This window comes from Bipolaris maydis, assembly GCF_028858645.1.
Source record: "Bipolaris maydis strain C4 unplaced genomic scaffold PSV08scaffold_9, whole genome shotgun sequence".
Taxonomy (NCBI): Eukaryota; Fungi; Ascomycota; class Dothideomycetes; order Pleosporales; family Pleosporaceae; genus Bipolaris; species Bipolaris maydis.
In genome coordinates this window covers 263,783-282,217 of record NW_027093865.1, presented here as the reverse complement: position 1 = coordinate 282,217, position 18,435 = coordinate 263,783, and the positions used below count along the sequence as shown (strand labels likewise).

Sequence of the window (18,435 nt, the reverse complement as noted above, 5' to 3'; positions counted from 1 at the left end):
ACCACACGTCTATAAATCCTAAATTTTTCGCAGACACCTATAACCTAGAATATTGAGAAAAGCGACAAAAATGTCTAGCCTTATATGCTGTATATTGCCACCGCTCAAGATATTGAATGTGTAAATCGTCAAGGGGAGAGAGTTGGGACCCAGTCCAAACAAGACTCCGTTTATGCGCTACCATTCACTTTGCTTCCTTGGACAGTACCACGCACACCACCCTTTCCTCCAACTTCGCGGAAGATGGCGTTTATGCTTAGGTCAGCACCAATGTTGATTTGTACCTCGACCTTTGCGCCCTTCTTGACGCCACGGATGGCGGCCTCGCTGAGGGCCTGGCCAACCTTCCATGTCTTTTCCCTCAGCTCTTCCTCCTCGTCCTCGCTCTCATCCTCGTCGCTGTCGTCCTCGTCATCCTCATTCTTCTCAGCCTTGGGCTTGGGCTCTGGCTTGGTAACCTTGATGTGCCTTGAACCCTCGGCAAGCTTGATAAGCACATCACCGCCCTCGCGTGGGGTAGAAATGGTCGCAGTTCGTCGGACGGGTAGCGGTGTCTCTGCATCGACAATGGGGTGGAAGACACCCGAAGACTCATCGCCAGAGATGCACAGTACACCGACTGCGGTGGAGAGGTGAGGAGTGACGGTGACCATGGGGTGGGTGCTCTGCTCAATGTCCTCAAGCTCGAATTCCTGGATAAGACTGGCCTGGATAGCAGCACCGCGGACGGCCAGCTCTGAAGGGTTGATGGCTGAGGGGGAGGTGGAGGGAGCCAGCACAACGGTAGACTCAGGGAAGGCTGCGCCCACGGAAGAGGCGACCTTTGGTGTGTGAGAATTTCCGCCAGCCAACACAATCTCGGATACGTCAAGGGGATCCAACTTGGCCTTCTCAACAGCGTGGGTGACGAGACGGGCAAAGGCACCAAAGAGCTTGTTGCCAAGGAGGTCATATCGGGTGCGGTTAATGGTGGCAGTGTAGTCGACGCCACCTACTAAGCTCTCGACGGAGAAGTTTGCTGTGGTACCAATAGAGAGGGCCTTCTTGACAGCCTCGCACTCGAGCTTCAGCTTGGCCAGCGATCGGTCGTTTTCCCTAGGGTCACCGGCGGACTTGTGCTTCTTCATGAATTCCTTGGCGAAGTGGTCCATGAGGACTTGGTCGAGCTTGAAGCCACTGACATCGTAGTCGTGAACTGTTGCCAAGATAGTGTAGATGCCGCCACGGGATGCGACAACAGCAACATCAGCACGGGTACCACCCAGGTCGGCAACGACGACGACCTTGTCCGCGAGCTGCGCACCTGGGCGAGCGTCGTAGGCTAGGACAGCGGCGGTGGGCTCGCTGATGAACTGCAGGACCTCCATACCAGCACTTGTTGAAGCCTTCTTGAGTGCCTCCTTCTGGGCGTCGGAGAAGTTTGTGGGAACGGTGATGACGGCAGCGTTGACATCCTTTCCAAGGTAGTCAGAGGCAGAGGTGCGTAGCCTCTTAAGGTGGCGTGTAGTGATATCGACAATGGAAACGGTGTTTTCCTGCTCCTCAGTACCGTCGCGGATGCTGAACGCAATGCTGTTCTCGTGCTCGATGGGGTGGGCCGACTGGTGGCATGGCGAGGGGTCTATTGACTTGTAACTTGGATAGCGTCAGTCACATAGGAACACGCAAAGAGAAAAGGAACGGAGAGCCATACTCTTGGCCGAGGAAATCGCGAAAGTATGCGACGGTGTTCTTTGCATTGCGGACAATCTGGGGCTTGGCCTGGCCGCCGTGAAGTTCTTCACCCTCAACGTAGGATAGGGCGGTGGGAATCTGGCGGTCTTTGTGCAAAAGATTAGTATTGGCGAGAGAATGTGGGCGAGTATCAAGGCGGCGCACCTCCGTCTTCGTTGGCAATAACTTCTGCCTTGCCCTCCTACATTGCTGTTAGTTGTGTCTCAGTAGCCATCTTGTCTATTGAGAAATACTCACACCAGTAGTAAAGGCAATAGAGCTGTATGAGTTGCCAAAGGAGATTCCTATCGCAACCCGCTGGGCGGGGTCTGCTTGTGCACTCATCTTGCGCGGGGGAAGCGAGTCTTATCGTTGACGAAAAAAAAGAATGACGAAATGTCACGGCGATGCAGACAATTGCCCAATTCAAGCGAAGAAACAGGGGCAAAAAGAGTTGTCTGGGTTGTTTTGTCGTCAAGTCGTAGCGCGTGTAAAGTCGATTTCTTTTCGCGGCTAAGGAAATTCCACTCTTGTTCGGCGACGAGGTACGGAGGTGCATTTTTCTCGGAAGCGCACGGGCGCACTTCGGAATGAGCTCACTGCATGTGCTTGCTTCAACCACCAAAAAGTTAGCACTTTACTACACCAACATATACCCACCTTTCACCATGGCCGTCTCACCAACAATCGTCCTTCCAGGCGATGAAATCCCAAAAAGCGCTTTACCACAGGGCACAGGCAAGAAAAAGACATTGACAATTGGGCCCGGTCTACGCCATATACCTCCCGACACCGTCACGGCCACCATTGCAGGCGCCCTAGTCACCGACAACAGGAAGAATGCGGCCTCAATCGAGTTCAACAGTGGAAGAGTAAATCCTCCTCTCCCCCTACTTCCAAACCCCAAACCCCAAACCCCAAACCCATCTAATACGTACACCAGTACCTCCCCTACACAGGCGACCTCGTCATAGCCACCGTCTCCAGCTCCGCCGCCGAAACCTTCAACTGCCTCCTCACGCCCTCCACCCCGCCCGCCACCCTCCCCCACCTCGCCTTCGAGGGCGCAACAAAGAAAACGCGCCCCCAGCTCCCCCCAAACTCGCTCGTATACTGCCGCGTCGCAAGCGCAGGCAAGGACCTACCCCCCGAACTCACCTGCGTCGATCCCTCCACCGGCAAAAGTGAGGGCCTTGGCTTGCTAAAGGGTGGCATGGTGTTCAAGGTTAGCTTGGGAATGGCGAGGCGCATGCTTGCTGCGCGCGGCGGGATTACGCTGCTGGAGACGCTAGGTGCGAAGATAGGATTCGAGGTTACCGTTGGGAGGAATGGACTTGTGCATGTGGATGCGGGTAACGTAAGGGCGACACTGGCGATTGGAAAGGCGATACAGGAGGTTGACGAGAAGGCTTTGGGAGAAGAGGGACAAAAGAAACTTGCGGCGACGACGTTGAAGCTTTGTTCGTAGGGCTGGGGCTAGTTTTGTGTGCCTTTTTTTTGAGGGAGAAGAGTACCGACTCGGACGTGTCCGCGCCGGAGAAGACCATGGCACCGACAGCGCCATTCAAGCCAAAAGGAGGGGCGTGATGCGTAAAACCTCACCTCGCATTCTACGCACGCCTACCACAACGAGACGAGTCGAATGGCAGTTTCTGCGATAGAGACTAGGGAACTGCTGCGAGCCGCAATTACCTCTCCTTATCAACGGACCAAGGCTCGCTAATCACAAGAAGAAGGCATTGGTTTCTGTCACCGCTAGCCCTAGGTTATGGTTCGATTAGGGAACCTTTTGAGATAAGGAGCTGTCCTTTGGCGCGATAAGATGCTAAAAACAGAAGTAGTCGGCCCTGACATAATTGGGTTACCATTTACATGTAATGCATATCCTAGCGAGTAGCACTAGGAATCAATAATCTAAATAAGAAGTCAGCAACAAGCGCAAGATTGTCTATTGGAGGGTGTTTTTTTTTCAGGCATCATCTTCAATGATCAAGATCATAAGAAAAAGAACCTGCGCTGCTCTTTTGCGACGGATGTTCTAATTTTTTGTTCTTCTGTTTTGACTACAAACATACAGCCTTTATCTCACAAGATGCCTATTGTCCTTCGCTAAAACCTTCACACTCAGACTTCACGCGACCTCAAAAACAAACTCAAGGTACAACCCTCTGAGGGTCACGTGGGAACAAGCTGCACATACGAATGTTCGGCAGGCCTAACCAGAACTGTACAATACGTTCCAGACCAAAACCACCTCCAGCATGCGGCGGGCAACCGTACTTGAAGCAGTCGACATAGTCCTTTGTTCCCGCGCCGGCGGGGTCGATCGGGGGGTCGTGCTTGCGCATCTGCTCGGCGAGGAGAGCGGACGAGTGAATACGTTGTGCGCCCGAGCAAATTTCTTGACCGCGCATAAACATGTCGTATGAGTTGGAGAGGTTTGGATCGGCGGGCGATGGCATTGTGTATGCGGGACGAATGGCCAACGGGAATTGGTCGAGCGTGTAGAAGTCGGTGCCGTATTTTTCGAGGACAAGACGGCCAAGGTGCTTTTCTTGTGGAGTCCTGGGCAACATGTTAGATGTACACTTGTGATAGAGAATAAATCAAACTTACGTCAGGTCATCGTAGTCGCCGAGCTCCTCGCCAGCTTCGCGAAGCATCTTGATACCCTCCTGGAAGGGAATCCTAGGTACCTTTCCAGACTCAGGCAGCTTGAACGGCTCAACATGGTAGACACCTCTGACAAGCTCTGTTTCTTTGCTGTAGCGTGCGTTGAGTTCGTTGAAGATGAAGAGCATGAGGTCTTCCAAGACGCTCATGACCTCGTGGTAGTTCTCTTGGAACTCCATCTCCAGATCAAGACCGGTAAACTCGGTCAAATGACGGGCAGTGTTGGAGTTTTCGGCACGGAATACAGGGCCAATCTCCATGACTTTCTGGAAGCGGGATGCGATCAGCATCTGCTTGTAGAACTGTGGTGACTGAGCGAGGTAGGCAGGACGACCAAAGTATTTCAGCTCAAAAACGTTGGCTCCTCCTTCAGAAGCAGCGCCACTTGATATGCTGTCAGTGAATGTATCGAAAGAGAACAGGTTCGACGTACAGTATCTTTGGTGTGTGAACGAGGACAAAGCCCTTCTTTGAGAGAAACTCTTGGAACAGGGCACATACGCCACTCTTGATAACGAAAATCGATTGGTTGATCTTGGCCCGGAGATCAAGTGTCCTGTTGTTCAACCTTGTGTTCAAACTGACAAGCGGACGCTCATCACCCTCTCCCTCTTTCTCGCCCTCCTCTGCTGCCGCGTCGCTAGGCATGGGTCGTTCAGCATCAGATACCTGGAGAGGTAGCGGAATCTCAGCGCTGGCCTCGACAAACAACTTTTGAACATGGATCTCAAAATCGCTAATTGTCGCACTCTTGATGGGCTCCTTGACTCGCTTGACCAGACCTGTGACAACCAACGTGCTCTCAGTGCTGACGTTGCCACAGAACTTGACCATTTGCTTGCTCAGCTTGTCGCTGGCTGCAACGACAGCCTGGACGGTGTTGAGGTTCTGGCGCAGGTTCAGGAAAGCAAGCTTGGCTGACTGAACTCTTGCATTCTCGACCCAGCACCGGAATGTGATCTCCTTGTCCTCATTGTCGGCAATGGCAGTGAGGTCGGTGCGAGGGGTTCCTGTAGGTTTGTAGTCTTTGGATCCAATCAGAGGAAGCTCGCCGTATGAGCCAACAGAGACATCCGCAGCATCATCCGCTTCCTTCTTGGTACGCTCAGCGAGTTCACGGGCTTTTGCTGCGGCCTTCTTCTCCGCCTGCGCAAATGTCAGTCGATCCAATGTGAAGCGAAAAACAGAGCGCCGACCTTCTCCTTCTCCTTCTGCGCCTTCTTCAACGCATTTTTGGAGGGCGCCTCGCCGCCGGCTGGTGGTGCGTCACTCATTGTGATTGTATTGGGTGGTCTGAGCTATAGGTCGCGTTCCAAAGCTGCGTGGTGTGGAATTATCAGTCGGAATTCGATAGTGGGGCATACATGAATGATTCACAGCCCCGCCATCCCCCGCAACGTCATAGGCACCCCAGCCACTGCGCTCTGTGGCTCAAGCACATCCACCGGTCACTTTATTCACAGCATGGCGAGCAAAAGCTGTTAACAATCAATGCATGCATTAATTCATACCATATTAGTTTATTAATGTGACTGGGTATAATAACAAGATGGGTCTTCCATGAGCCCTGCTGTATGCGCTATAGAAAGACGTAACCCACTGCGCAATCCTGCAACTGTCACAACATCCTCTCTCCTCCAACATCAATCAAAAAGATAGTGGAAACCTTGATCAACCATATATGGATGATCGACTCGATGCAGTAGCACCTCCATCCCAAAGCTTCACTGTTTTGACCGTAGCATTCTTAGGCTCGTGACACGAAAAAATGTTGACATGGGTGTCGTGTGCTGCCGCTGCGGCAATCATCAGCCGATGAGGGTGGAAAGCGGTAACAGAAATGGGAGAGGAGCGGTCACGAAGGAAGCCAGAGTAAGGCTCGAGGTGGGATACGGGCTGGCCGTTGTTGATGTTGAAGATTTTGACTCGGTGTCGTTGTGTGCCACTAGGATGGTTAGCATGCTGTATTGTCTTTATGGTCATCGAAGACACTTACGTAGCGAATACAGGGGCATGTTCATGGACACTCAGAGTTCTTAGAGTATCGGAAGTTGCCTGGATGGTCTTCACACTGCGGTCCCAGCGGATATCCCATAGCTTGATTTCACCGCCACGACAGCCGCTAACAAGTTCACGCTGTCCTCCACGCTGTAGGTGCACGTTGGTAATCCATTGCTTGTGTTCTTTCCAGACTTTGACCATGGCAGTAGCAGGCTTTTGGCGCTGGTCGTACACACGTATGGCACCATCTCCGAAGCCAGCGACAAAGACGTCACCCTCTACTTGGTCAGACGTCAATGATGTGATGCAAGAACCAGATCGCGCTGGAAGGTCCTGTAAAAGTCAGTAATAGTGCATAACCTAATCACACAATGCAACTCACATTCGTGCACACTTCAGTCCCAGCATTCCACACTCGAATGACCTTGACGTCACCAGCGACCAAGATTAAGCCCCTACCTTGCTGCCAGTCAAATACTAGCCCGGCATTCTTGTTGCTGGAGACGAGATCCGTCAAGGCTCGGAATCCAGTAACAAGTTCCGTTTCTCCCTTTCGATCGTAGTTGCGGAATATTTTGATGACACCATCAGACGACCCGGTCATCAACAGTGCCTGGTCATCTTCATTGATGAATCGCACATCAGTTATTCTCGATTCAGGCGGGTTCCCATTGGAGAAGCTGTTGATGCGATTGACGGACTTTGAGTAATCAAAGATGTTGACAGTATCTCGCGTATCGGTAACGACAAGATGGTCCTCGAATTGGTGGAAGAACATCTTTGCAGGCTGGCTGAGGTTATCGACATATCCGCGGGGCACATCCCAGCGATTGGAAATCGCAATATCCTTGAGCGGCTGGGTTTCGGCAATGATCTTATCATTGCGGTTCCTGCGCCAGAGTCTGCCATTGTAATCTGTGCTGCCCGGCTCGTCGGCTTCGGTCGGCTTCATCTGGGGCTCCCTGAAGTATTCCACAGACCATTCAAAGAATACACTCTTCAGTGGTATTTCTGGCTTTTCTGCCAAATTGCGGTTCTTGAAACCCCGAGATGTTGGCTGCTCATCGGCGTTGTACTTCTCCGGTGTTTGAGGGCGTGATGCAGTAGACATCTGCGAACTCTCTGTACCAGTCCTTCCCAAGGAACCCTGCTTGGGGCCAGCGGAATCATGACTGGCCCACAGGTTCTTGAGCGAAGCACCCACACTTGTGGATTTCCTGATGCCGCCAAAAAGAGACAAGTATGTGGAGTCCTTTGTGGGTGTCGGGGGATTCGACTGTTTCTGAGGGGCGGGGCCTTCATCTACTACACGACGCATTGGTCGAGGGGCTGGCACGTGTTGGAGAGTTTCATCCAATTGCGGTTGTACAAACTTGGCCAAGGACGAATCCATCAACGCCAACAAAATGTAATCAACAACGATTCCAGCATCGCGCGCAATTTCTGGGTATGGGTCAACTGACATGACCAACAGTTCCTTCCATATCGCTGAGTAGATGGTGTTTTGCGAGCAGAATGTCGACTCGGAGACACCTGTGGTCCCTGTTCGGCTCTTCATGTACAATGAGTCGCCGGTCTTGTCATCCGATTGCTTTGCATTCGAATCTGTGTTCTCTTCCGAGAATTGTTCGAATGCAGCAACAACGAAGCGGCTCTTGTAACGAGCGACGAATGTTGAAAAGAAGATGAGTAATTCCTTTCGGACCATGCTGTTACCATCCATCGTCATGACCAAGATCATAGAGGCAATTGATTCTTCAATGTTAGCCACCTGGGGTGTAACGTCGCGGATACCTAGGAATGACGCCAATGCATGCAGCATTGCAGCCCTGACTTCAGCAACAGGGTCCACGACAAGCTCGCATAGACGCTCATGTGCCATACATCGTATGCCGACCCACTTTGCCTCCTCGTAGTTTACCCATAGCTTACTCAAGCAGAGACATGACCACTGCCTCAGCAATGGGTTTTGCATGTCTTTGAGATGGTCCAAGCAACTCTCGACCAGCTCCGTGTTAAGCGAGGCACGTTGTCCCTGGTTGTAATCTTTGCAGAACATGGAAATAATAAAGGCGCACATAGCACGGTGTTCGCTGGCATTTTGAATTGGGATTCCTGTTTTCACTTAGCTTGTGGACAGTATGATGGTTGTCTTAGCAATATACCAGAATTGGGGTTAAAAATGCTGATAAAATATTGATAACCATTATCTTTGAGAAGATCAGCCTGGCAAGACTGATCCACGGCAAGAATTCTGGCCCAGATGAAAACCATGACTGGTTTGAGCTCATTTGCTTGTGATTGCAGTAGTTTTAGCACGTATGGGAAGATGCCAATGCTGAGCGCAAGATTCACAGCCCAAGGACCATGGTCAAGGAAGCTTGAGAGCAAGATGAGGGCACGCAGTCGGTGGACCTGACTCAGCAGTACTTGTAGTACTATGGGAAGCTGTTCTGGTACTTTTTGTTCGACTGCGCCTTGGGTCAAGTAGACCTCAAAAGCAGTTAACTGCTCCGAGAAGAAATCAGAGTGTTTGTAGTTGTACTCGCGTTCACCACGAGCTTCAGCTTGAAGCGCTGGCAGTTGGGCCAAGATGAGCTCAACAGCAAGGTCCCAACTGCGCCACAGCGGGTGGTCATGTGTTTGAGGGATTTCAGGGTGCGACACAGGGTGACAGTGGTAGGCACGCATGACGCGCTGTGCAAGAAGGTAGTTGCGGAAGAGAGCTGCAACCATCAAATCCTGACGGAACAGCTTTTTGAACAAGGGCTTGGAAAGAGAGTTCCACGCAATGGTGTCAGTTATGGCTGTGAATATCCAGTTCAATTCACCAATAGGCGTTCTACGCTCGGAGACCTTGCCTGGAATGTTATGAGCATCTCGAAGGCTGACCTTGGTTGGAAGGGGGTTCTGCAATATGAAAAATCGCACAGCCATGGTGATAGGGTCGGTTAGACAGGAAGTGAAGACGTCGGCCGGAAGTTCTGGGTTTGTGGGAAGAGACTCTTTTTCCCTGCATGCTGCAAGATGGATACAATCGGCAAAGTCAACGTGCTCGACGCTAGGGTCTCTACGACGGGCTTCCTCAAATTCTGCCTGGTGCTTTTCAGCAAAGCGGTTGAAGTTACTGATTATGAGACCAGCGTCAGAACAGTCGTAGACAAAGAGACTGGGGGCACCGATCCAGGATTGCAAGTCGTAGAGCGACAAGGGTATGTACTGAGTGTAGTTTCTGTTAAACACCCAAATTTCACCCGATGACGTAGGTTTGGGCACACCGTGACCATTGTAGTGGAACAAGACGCGCTCGTTGCGGGCATTGCGCCTCAGCGTCGATGTGTACTTTCTCGTCTCTTCTGTTGTAGGGTCGAGCAGCAGCTTGTAGCGCGTGCGCATGCTAAGCTGCTCATACTGCGTCTGCAGGGCCTTGCCAATCTGATTCATAGGTGTGTGGCCTGGTGTCTGTGAAGTGACGGTGGGGTCGATCCAGCACTCTTCCTTTGCACAGGGATTCGTCTTGATGACGTCCGGGGGGTCTACGCCAATGTTAAGGCAGAGGGCGAGTACAGCGGAGACAGTCTTGAGTCGGTCTCTCATGCGCCACTCCTGGACGGGAAACGCGCCGTCGTCGTTCTTGGGGTGTCCGCCCGTCTCGTGCTTCTTATCGGTGTAATACATGAAGAAGTTGGATGTGAGCAGATTGCTGTACTCCTCCGAGTTTAGTTGGTCGTGCCAGCCATGGCGAATCTTGAAGTGTCCATCAATGCTCTCCTCGTCGGTACCATCGGGCGGCATGACGGCATGACGAGGCCCAAAGTCGCTTTTTGCACGCGCAAAGCCGGGGCGAGCGGGCGGGTGACCAGACGAGGCCGGGCGGACAGGCGGTGGAGGGTCGTCTACATCGTTGGTTGTCGAGGGATTGGCAGGTACGGCGGTGTTGGGTCGCAACTGCTCAGAAGCAGGCACCGAGAGCGACGACTGCTGATGGTGGTGTGCAGAGCCATTCATATTGGCGGTCGCGGGCGCAGGAGCGTGCAATGCAAGCGGGTTGGGATGGGCGGCAGTTGGCATCATGAGCTACGGCGAGCAGTGACGGCGACGGCGGAGCCCATAGCGGGAGACTTCGTGTGCGCGCAGAAGGGCGCAGAGGGACGTGGCAGAGAGTATTTGGCGGTGTAGCAGTGCTCTTGAAGCACTCTACAAATAGTGAGGGAAGGAAAAAGTGAAAGAGAAGGAGAAAGTCGCGACAAATGCACGTCGACGGCCTTGACTACATACCCTAGTATGCAAGCTCGAGGTTGCTGGCGCGCTAGGCCCAAAGTGGTGCCGCGGTGTAGACAACTGCTTCGAGCAAAAAACGCTCCTCACGAGGTCTTGCAATGACGTTGCACTACATGAATGAGTCCACCAATCAATGCCTATTCTATATTTTGTAACGGTCGAGGGCACTGCCTGCTTACGTGTGATACTTCACATGTCAATAAACAGCCATCCTGGCTTCAAAACAACCTAAAATTTCATGTAGACTATCCAATTCCTGTGCACGTGATGTGAATGGATATGTACGAAATTTGGTGTCATGTTTAGAAACAGATGATAGATGCTCCTAGGCTGCATTCTTTATAAAGATGGCGAACCCAAGGTGACATTTCTGCAAACTAGCTCTGACACCCCAATCACGGTACACTATGGATTTGACAACCTGGGATGCTGCACGCCAGTAAATGCAAACTTCAGGATCACAAGACGACCTGACAATCTTGCCGCATTTGCCTTTCTTTGAAAAAAAAAACATGAAGACTATGGCACATTCCAGACTAGGCAACGAAACAATCACGCAGTTTGACATTGTATCAAAGAAAATGCAACATTGATAATGCACCTTTCAATCCGAAAATGCCTTCACCCGTCACAATCGGGGCAGCAAAATGAATCCGCGTTGAAGCAAACACACACTAATATGGTAGGGGCATTCAGCCAATAACTACATATTTCATTGTTGAACAAGAAAGATGAACGATGCATACAAAAAGATCATACTCGCTAACAAGAACACACCATTCTCCCGTCCCAACTGCCCTTCTTTTCTCGCCAGAAACAAAGATGGAAGCATGATACCTCGTTATAGACCCCGTATACTTCTTTCTCTCAATACCACCCTGTACGTGCTATAAGAAGAAAACCAACCGACGAGAAAGGAAAACTGTATTACCCTTCTTCCATAGGCGTAGCCCTAAGAAGAACATGAAAAGAAGAAAGAGCCGAAACCAACCATTTTACACCGTATACTAAGAGTAATTCATCGTCTATAAACTACCGAGTCGACTGACCTACCTTCCCCTTGCACCGTAGGCTTTATTCTGCGCGGACTGCAGCTTTGCCGGACTGTGTAAACTAGCTTTGTTAGATTTTCGAGAAATCCCACTTGCTTGCACTTCGGCATCGGGGCGTCCACGTACAACGGGGCTGGATTGCGCGGATTTTCTAGTCGCGCTGCGCAAAGAGGCTGGCGTAATGTTTACAGACATATGGTCGTCTTCGGATTCTGATGCGCTGTCGCTCGTCTCTCGATCGGGAGTACTAGGTCGCTGGGCGGATCGGACTCCTTTGCTGCCTTTAGGCTTCGATTCGGCTTGGCGTGCACCGGATTCTGTTCGGGAAAACTTCTTTACGGATTTGAGCGCGCCCGGTCGCGAAACCTTACGCTGAAAGGTAACCGTTGTGTGGCGTGTAAGCTTGACAGCAGTGGGTCGAGTAGTACTTGACTTGGCTGCTCGAGCCTGTCGACCTGTCGTCGCTGGCGCCGACCTCTTAAGAGCACGGTTTTCGCGAGATGCAGTCTGCCGAGAATGCTCACTCGCTTCTTGCTCAGCTTGCTCGCGGGCCGTCTGCGATGCAATCAACTTGTTTCTTGCTTTGATAGAACCAATTTTCCCAGCAAGAAGCTTCCGCTTCTTCGGCGAATTCTGAGAGCTTTCGGAGCCACCTCTTTTTGAGCCGAGTAGATCCTGAAGCTTGCGCTTCGTGCCAGCGATCAGCGCTGAAGTGAGAGACTTTTCCTCGACGGGTTTCTTAGGTTTAGGGCCAAGCACACCGCGGCAAGACTCGGTTCCACATCGACACTCTTGGATGTTTTTTTGGGAAAATGGGCTGTCTAAATTAGAATCGTCTCTCACCGTGAAGTAACTGAGAACAAAACTTACTCAAAATTGTAATCATACGTCAATTCTTCACCGGTCATGATTCCTCGGGACCCAGCGAACAAAGCCATCCGGGGCTCACCCCCAACAGTCCACTTGATCATCTCGCAGTTGGGCTCGCACGAGTGGTTAACAAAGCGGGCAATAGTTCCACGAGTCGCATCAATGATCATCTTGTTATCAAAGCTCATCAGATAGTAGCACTATCACATGTTAGTGTAACCAATTAGGCTAAAATGATGAAATCTCACCTTGTCTTTCTTGTACACCTGCTTCATGCGTCGCTCGCACTCCGACTGTGTGATGATTTCTCCGGCATATTCGACAATAATTTGATGCGGCTCAAAAGTTCGCATAGCGCGCACACCGAAGCCGCGATCTTCGGTATTCAGAACCTCCACACCGTAGTCGTAGCGGTTACCCTTTGCACGCTTTTTCAGCTCTGCGAAAGGTCGATTGTTACATTGCTCTTTGGTAAGTGGGCAGTTCGTACTATCGCATTCGTAGGCCATGATGCGATTGTGACACGACTCCCCACAGCCGTCGTCCACATCACAATAGCACTGTGAAGTGTCTTGCTTGTCCCGCTTCCAGAGGGCGGATGCGTCGCCAATGAATCTGTCTGGGTAATGTTAGCCTCGTCACCTGGCTATTTCCGGCAAACCTACTTTTGTTCAACTTGACCCATCCATCCACCTTGATTTTTCTAGGCAGAGGATGGTAAGTATCAAATGGAAGTTTGAAATCACGAAATACATGTTTTGGGTCTTCGTTCAAAAGGCGATCGGTAGCAAAAACCGGGAGGGGTAGAGCGTTGGTTCCTTTGGTCTCCTTGGACTTCTTGGCCCGCTTCTTTGCGCGATTTTGGCTTTCTGAAAGACGAGGGTCAAAATCACGATCCTGGCCCACGTACAGACCTTGCTTTAGCCAGACCTTGGTTTTTGGCTTCGCAATCTCTTGGGGCTCGCTGTCTGGGAGGCTGTCGCTCTCCTCGACTGCAGCACGTGAGCGCTTGAGGGAAGTTGTGGCTGATTTTGACTTGGATGATTTCAGCTGAGGTGCGGATGCGCTGCGCCGGAGACCTCCCTGAAGTAGCGCCTTCCCTCCTGAAAGGGTGTTTGACACTGCCTCTCCAACTCCTGACATGTTGCGGAGCACCTCCTTGCGAAGATCCGTGGCTCGCGAGGAAGTGCGACGCCGGGCTGCCTGAGTGGATTCGGAAGCCAGCTGCTCTTCGGCTTGGTCGCTGCCATCTGCCGCTACAGACTTCCGCTTTTGGTATTTCCTCTTTGCTGGTGGCGCCTCGTTCTTTATAATGGCCTCCAATGAGCCGTGAACAACATTTTTGTGATGCTTCTCGAGGTACTTTGTCGGAGTATGGATGGCAGTTCCGGCAAGAATCTGGACATTGTATGTTGTAACGGATTTGCGCGAACTCCTTGCGGGCCGGCGGCTCTCGCTGCTGGCTTGCTCAGGAGTCGGGGTTTCGGCTGACGGGGCGGCGTCGCATGCCACTTCTACCACGGTGGCCTCCTCAAAACTTTCAACGACTTGTTCGATCTTGGGCATCTCGGAAAGGACGCTGGCTTCGTCGCCGAGGCTCGTGGGGGGCGTGGAGATGGAGGGCGACGCGCTAGACATAGCGCGATCATCGGCCTGCTTGTCTGTCCGCACGGTAATGTTGGACCGTGTCGAAGATGTCGACGTGGGCGAAAGGTCGCGCTCAGCCATGTTGGTTGGTGAGGAGGATTGCAACGCGCGTCGCGGTCGTCGTCTTTGAGGGGCGAGGCACTGACGCGCTGAGGAGGTCGACGGTCTGGCCGGGTCAATGGCACTTACCAAACAACACTGCCACGGTTCACGCGCAGTAAGCGGACAACGACAGTAGAACTATTCACAAGCGGTCAGATAGGTTCACAAGAAGTACTGTGCATGCATCGGGAGGTGCAGCGTTCCAGAGGTGAGGATTGACGGTCGGAGGATTGAGGAGGTAAACATATGTAGCTAGTCATTCGGCCAATTAGGCTGTTCCTTATCCATCCCAGTGTTACGAGCACCACCCACCCCTCTCGCAATCCGACTAATCTGGCACCGGGAATGGTTCAATTATTCGGGTTTCAGTGTACACAGCAAGCATGTTACAACGGTTTGAATAGTTATACATGACTTCACGCTCATATCTCGTATACATAGTGACTAGTGTTCTCATGGACGAGGGATGTGTAAGCATAATAGCTCAATACCGCTATTTTAATCATAGTAAAACAAATCAGAAGCTGATCTCCGTGTATCTAAGCAGCACCAACTTCCACAGTATTTCGACCCACTGGGCCCTGAAAGACCTCTGAAGCACGAACGTCTTGCATTTCCACACCTCCTCCTTGCTGCTCTGGCGCCAACGGGGCTGTTCGCTTATCTCTGCGAGGCCCAAATCGCTGATCACCTTGTTCATAACTCCTCTTGAAATGGAGATATGTTGGTGGGCGTGGACGTTGCAGTACCGCTAACCAGTTTCTCAGAACCGAGCCCTGAGTAAAAGGCCTGTGTCGATCCTTCTTAAGAAACTTATGGGAATTTAGGTATTCACGCGTTGTCTCACCCCTCCCAACTAGGAAAAGGTGATATGCACCAAGACTGAAAGGGTACATCCAGCCGAGGAGTCCATATATACACATGGCAAAGGGTACACGCCACTCGTTTATGGCAGCGCCAAAGGAAACACCAGCTCGAGTTCGCCAGACCAAAAGGTGCGTCAGGCTGGCAGCGAGAAGAAAGATTGCCAACAGAGTAGTGGCGCAAACGAAGACGAAGAAGTAACGATAGTTGCGGCGACCGACGCAATTGTTGAGCCAGACGCAATGGTGATCTTGGGTCTCAATGCAATTGTCGCATACGCGACAATGGTGAGCACGTGGAGGGCGCCAGATGTTGCAACTTTTGCAGTATTTGGTCGGCACCTCCATGGCGGCGTTAACACCAGTCGCGGATACTACCATTGTCCATTCGGTTGTCGGGGGACCGAGGCTCAGTGGGTCGTCATTAGGATTAGGCGGGGGAAAAGGATGAAGATTCCGCGGAAGTATCTAGCGGGGTGTTAGCGACACTGGACGCCAAAAAAAAGGACTGTGGTACATACTCCGGGATCTGAAGCAGATGCATGTAAGAAAGAAGACACGGAAACGAGAAGCAAGTACGCAAAGAGAATGGGTATCGCAGGAGAAACATTAAGCCAGAGCCAAGGCGCGCTATTGTACACGTTAGCGGAAACGAAAGCAGTTGGCAAGGGAATTGGACGTACGAGAAACCGAAGAAAAGGCAAGCTGGCAGAATTATAAGTATGGCTGTCGCCACGTTGACAGGCCTGTCGCGCGTGTTCTGCAGCCGACCGCCCCAGCAGAAAGCCGTGTTTCCGGAAAAGTACTGGTAATTTTTACCCAGCTCCCTCTTGACTGCCTCTTTGGTGGCCTCCTTGCGCGCCAGTCGAGGAGACGGCTCGGCAGACGTGAGTTTCTCGTGGCCTTGATGGGGGCGTATTTGGTTTGAGCGGCCCTCGCGACTGGAAATCATGAAGCTAGAACGAAAGGAGCGCGGAGACTTGCTGGGAGCAGGAGGGTTCTTGCCAGCGTCGTGGCTGTGGACGTTGGCCAGGTTGAGGTGCTGGGGTCGAGGACGCTGCAGAGGCGTGATGCTCTCGCCATGGCTGCGCACAGTTTCTGCGCCGGTGGGGGTCGAGTTGGCCGTGGTGCGGTCGGGCATGTCCCTGTCGGTGATGTCGGTGCCGCGCGAGGGTGGAGGCTGCAGATCCTCTTCGTGGTGGAGGCCCAGCGTCATGACGCCGCGGTTGGTCTGGGTGGAGCCGGTGCTGGAGCGGTAGGGATTGGAGTTTGGCTCCAGCGCCGTCTCTGAGTACAGAGAGCTGTGGCCGAGCAGCGACGTGGGGCGCTGGTTGCGCTGCTGCTGCAGGCGCTGGGAGCTCATGGGGCGAAAGAAGCCGTGGGCAGCGAGGGGGACATGGGTTCTGCTGGCCGCGGTCGTGGGACGGCTCTGGTGGTTCAGGCTGCCCGAGACGCTGATGCCGCCGCCTCGTCGCGCCGGGCTGGCCTGCGACCATCGGTTCTGGCTGCCCGAGTGCGCGGTGGTGATGGACGAGGGGCGCGATGGTGGCAGGCCCGGCTCGCCGGCAGGGCCCGTCATGCCCAGCACGCGGCTGCCGGTCGAAGAGCGCTTTTGCTCGGTCGGGGTCATGGCCATGGTGTTGATGTCGGTGGCGCCGCTCTTCTCGCTGCTAGCAGCATGACAACATGGATGGCGGGAAGGCGCGGCCGGGGGATCTGGGGGAGGGAAGGAGCGACTGCGAGTGAGGCAGGAGCGAGTGGGCAAGGCGAGACAGAGGGAGCGGAGCGGAGCAGCGGCGGCGGCGCCGGGGCCTGAGGGAAGCTGGATGGACAAAGACGTGTGATGAGCGGCGAAAGGGGCGCATAAACTTCGTCGTGGACGTCGCCGCGCCCCCGAGCGCCCCCAGGCTGCAAGCGGCATGGTGCCCTCGGTGACGCAGCCGCGACGCTTGGCATCGCTGCGAGATTCAACATCGAACCACTGCTGCTCTCTGCACCCACCGCCAGCACCACCAGCACCACCACGACTCCATTGGAACCCACCATGTCCTCCATCATCGCCCGCTCCTCCTTCCGCGCCGCCCCGCGTCTCCTTCGCCCGGCCCCCGCCCTCCGCCGCTGGGCCACCAGCGCCGCCGCAGAGGGCGAGAGGCAGCGCAGCAAAGACGCCCTCAAGACGGGCGCAAAGCGTGATCCCGAGCTCTACGTACGCCATGCACCCGCCCGCCCGCCGTGTTTGTCTGCGGTGCAAGCAGAGCGATAGCTGATTGGACTGTAGGTGCTCCTGGCCATCATGAGCGGCATCTTTGGTCTTGCGGGATGGCATTTCTGTAAGCGGCATGCCCACACGGTGCACCCACACCATACCCTCTGCACAGCTACTTACATCTCTCCCCGCAGCCCGCTCCCCCACCAGCGCTTCTTCTGAGCGAACGGTTGCCAAGGCTTCCGGCAGTGAGCCCTGGAACCGTGACGATATCAGCCACAGCCCTTACCAGTACCACCCTGGCGGCGACACCAGCGTTAAGAAGGACGCTCCTTCGGCCCTCAACGTTGTCGTCATCCCCAACGTCACCCTCCCCAAGGTATGCATCCAATTGCTGGCCAATTGCTCTGAATTGTTTGTGCTGACTGTGCAGGAACTCCACGACACCTACAACAAGTGGGGCAAGGACGGCTACTAAAAATTGCAGCAAGTTCCGAGACGCTCGCTTGGAGCCGAGAAAAAAACGCCGCTCACGGGCGAGCTGCGCATTTCCGCCATCTTCATCATGCGTCTGTGTACATAGGACTGCAAGGGGGTGGCTCGGCATAGAATATTGGAATATCTCCATCACAGCCCTGTTTTCTACAAACTAATCGTTGCACACACTACACGGTGTCACAGATACCCAATTGGCTTACGCGTGCCCTGAATTGATTCCAGTCGCTGACTAAAGTCCTTCTTCTCCTTTGTCTTTTTTTCCTGTCGCTCCCAGAGTTTTTTCCTCGCTCGAACAGACAACAAACACCATTCCTCACCTTCCATCTCATCCCATGCGAAACGAATCGTCTAAACCATGGATGCGCTTTTGTGGTCGTAAATCATTTCTTCTATTCCATGATCCTGCTTTTCATAACAGTTGTCCTCCTCTTTTCCTCCATTTCCTTGCGTCCACCGGGACATGAGACGAATGAAAAGGAGTCTATGGGTATCTTTTCGCGCGCGCCGTCATACCGGGTGTCCTTATTCT

At 53.0% G+C, this 18,435-nt stretch overlaps 6 protein-coding genes across 6 annotated transcripts; 2 read left to right on the top strand and 4 right to left on the bottom strand.

The window, feature by feature from the left end:
• Positions 1-170: 170 nt before the first annotated feature.
• Positions 171-2,058, bottom strand: PSV08DRAFT_352588 (heat shock protein 70 family; the record flags this gene model as incomplete). Its single annotated transcript, XM_014228125.1, has 4 exons — positions 171-1,635; positions 1,694-1,820; positions 1,879-1,915; positions 1,972-2,058. The coding sequence occupies 4 exons, from the start codon at positions 2,056-2,058 to the stop codon at positions 171-173; spliced, it is 1,716 nt and encodes a 571-aa protein (XP_014083600.1).
• Positions 2,059-2,354: 296 nt separating this feature from the next.
• PSV08DRAFT_363092 (uncharacterized protein) lies at positions 2,355-3,181 on the top strand (the record flags this gene model as incomplete). Its single annotated transcript, XM_014228124.1, has 2 exons — positions 2,355-2,585; positions 2,657-3,181. The coding sequence occupies exons 1-2, from the start codon at positions 2,382-2,384 to the stop codon at positions 3,179-3,181; spliced, it is 729 nt and encodes a 242-aa protein (XP_014083599.1). The 5' UTR covers positions 2,355-2,381.
• A 685-nt stretch (positions 3,182-3,866) lies between these two features.
• PSV08DRAFT_371911 (wd repeat-containing protein mip1) lies at positions 3,867-10,458 on the bottom strand (the record flags this gene model as incomplete). The annotated part of the gene is made up of 8 exons (XM_066093212.1): positions 3,867-4,267; positions 4,385-4,770; positions 4,820-5,532; positions 5,583-5,641; positions 6,063-6,348; positions 6,514-6,720; positions 6,770-8,502; positions 8,553-10,458. The coding sequence occupies 8 exons, from the start codon at positions 10,456-10,458 to the stop codon at positions 3,867-3,869; spliced, it is 5,691 nt and encodes a 1,896-aa protein (XP_065948873.1).
• An 870-nt stretch (positions 10,459-11,328) lies between these two features.
• PSV08DRAFT_225159 (uncharacterized protein) lies at positions 11,329-14,318 on the bottom strand (the record flags this gene model as incomplete). The annotated part of the gene is made up of 5 exons (XM_066092195.1): positions 11,329-12,537; positions 12,591-12,790; positions 12,839-13,205; positions 13,252-14,040; positions 14,083-14,318. The coding sequence occupies 5 exons, from the start codon at positions 14,316-14,318 to the stop codon at positions 11,718-11,720; spliced, it is 2,412 nt and encodes an 803-aa protein (XP_065948872.1). The 3' UTR covers positions 11,329-11,717.
• Positions 14,319-14,700: 382 nt separating this feature from the next.
• On the bottom strand, positions 14,701-16,838 carry PSV08DRAFT_225157 (DHHC palmitoyltransferase-domain-containing protein; the record flags this gene model as incomplete). Its single annotated transcript, XM_014228120.1, has 3 exons — positions 14,701-15,670; positions 15,724-15,832; positions 15,886-16,838. The coding sequence occupies 3 exons, from the start codon at positions 16,836-16,838 to the stop codon at positions 14,879-14,881; spliced, it is 1,854 nt and encodes a 617-aa protein (XP_014083595.1). The 3' UTR covers positions 14,701-14,878.
• Positions 16,839-17,212: 374 nt separating this feature from the next.
• Positions 17,213-18,072, top strand: PSV08DRAFT_306821 (uncharacterized protein). Its single transcript, XM_014228119.2, has 4 exons — positions 17,213-17,408; positions 17,481-17,532; positions 17,603-17,787; positions 17,842-18,072. The coding sequence occupies exons 1-4, from the start codon at positions 17,247-17,249 to the stop codon at positions 17,884-17,886; spliced, it is 444 nt and encodes a 147-aa protein (XP_014083594.1). The 5' UTR covers positions 17,213-17,246; the 3' UTR covers positions 17,887-18,072.
• The last annotated feature ends 363 nt before the right edge of the window (positions 18,073-18,435 follow it).

What these genes read in the sequence shown, in the direction of transcription:
- PSV08DRAFT_306821 (XM_014228119.2), top strand. Translation starts at nt 17,247, where the DNA reads ATGTCCTCCATCATCGCCCGCTCCTCCTTCCGCGCCGCCCCGCGTCTC. An exon ending in AGCGTGATCCCGAGCTCTAC is followed by an intron (nt 17,409 to 17,480) that starts GTACGCCATGCA and finishes ATTGGACTGTAG; the next exon opens with GTGCTCCTGGCCATCATGAG. An exon ending in TCTTGCGGGATGGCATTTCT is followed by an intron (nt 17,533 to 17,602) that starts GTAAGCGGCATG and finishes CTCTCCCCGCAG; the next exon opens with CCCGCTCCCCCACCAGCGCT.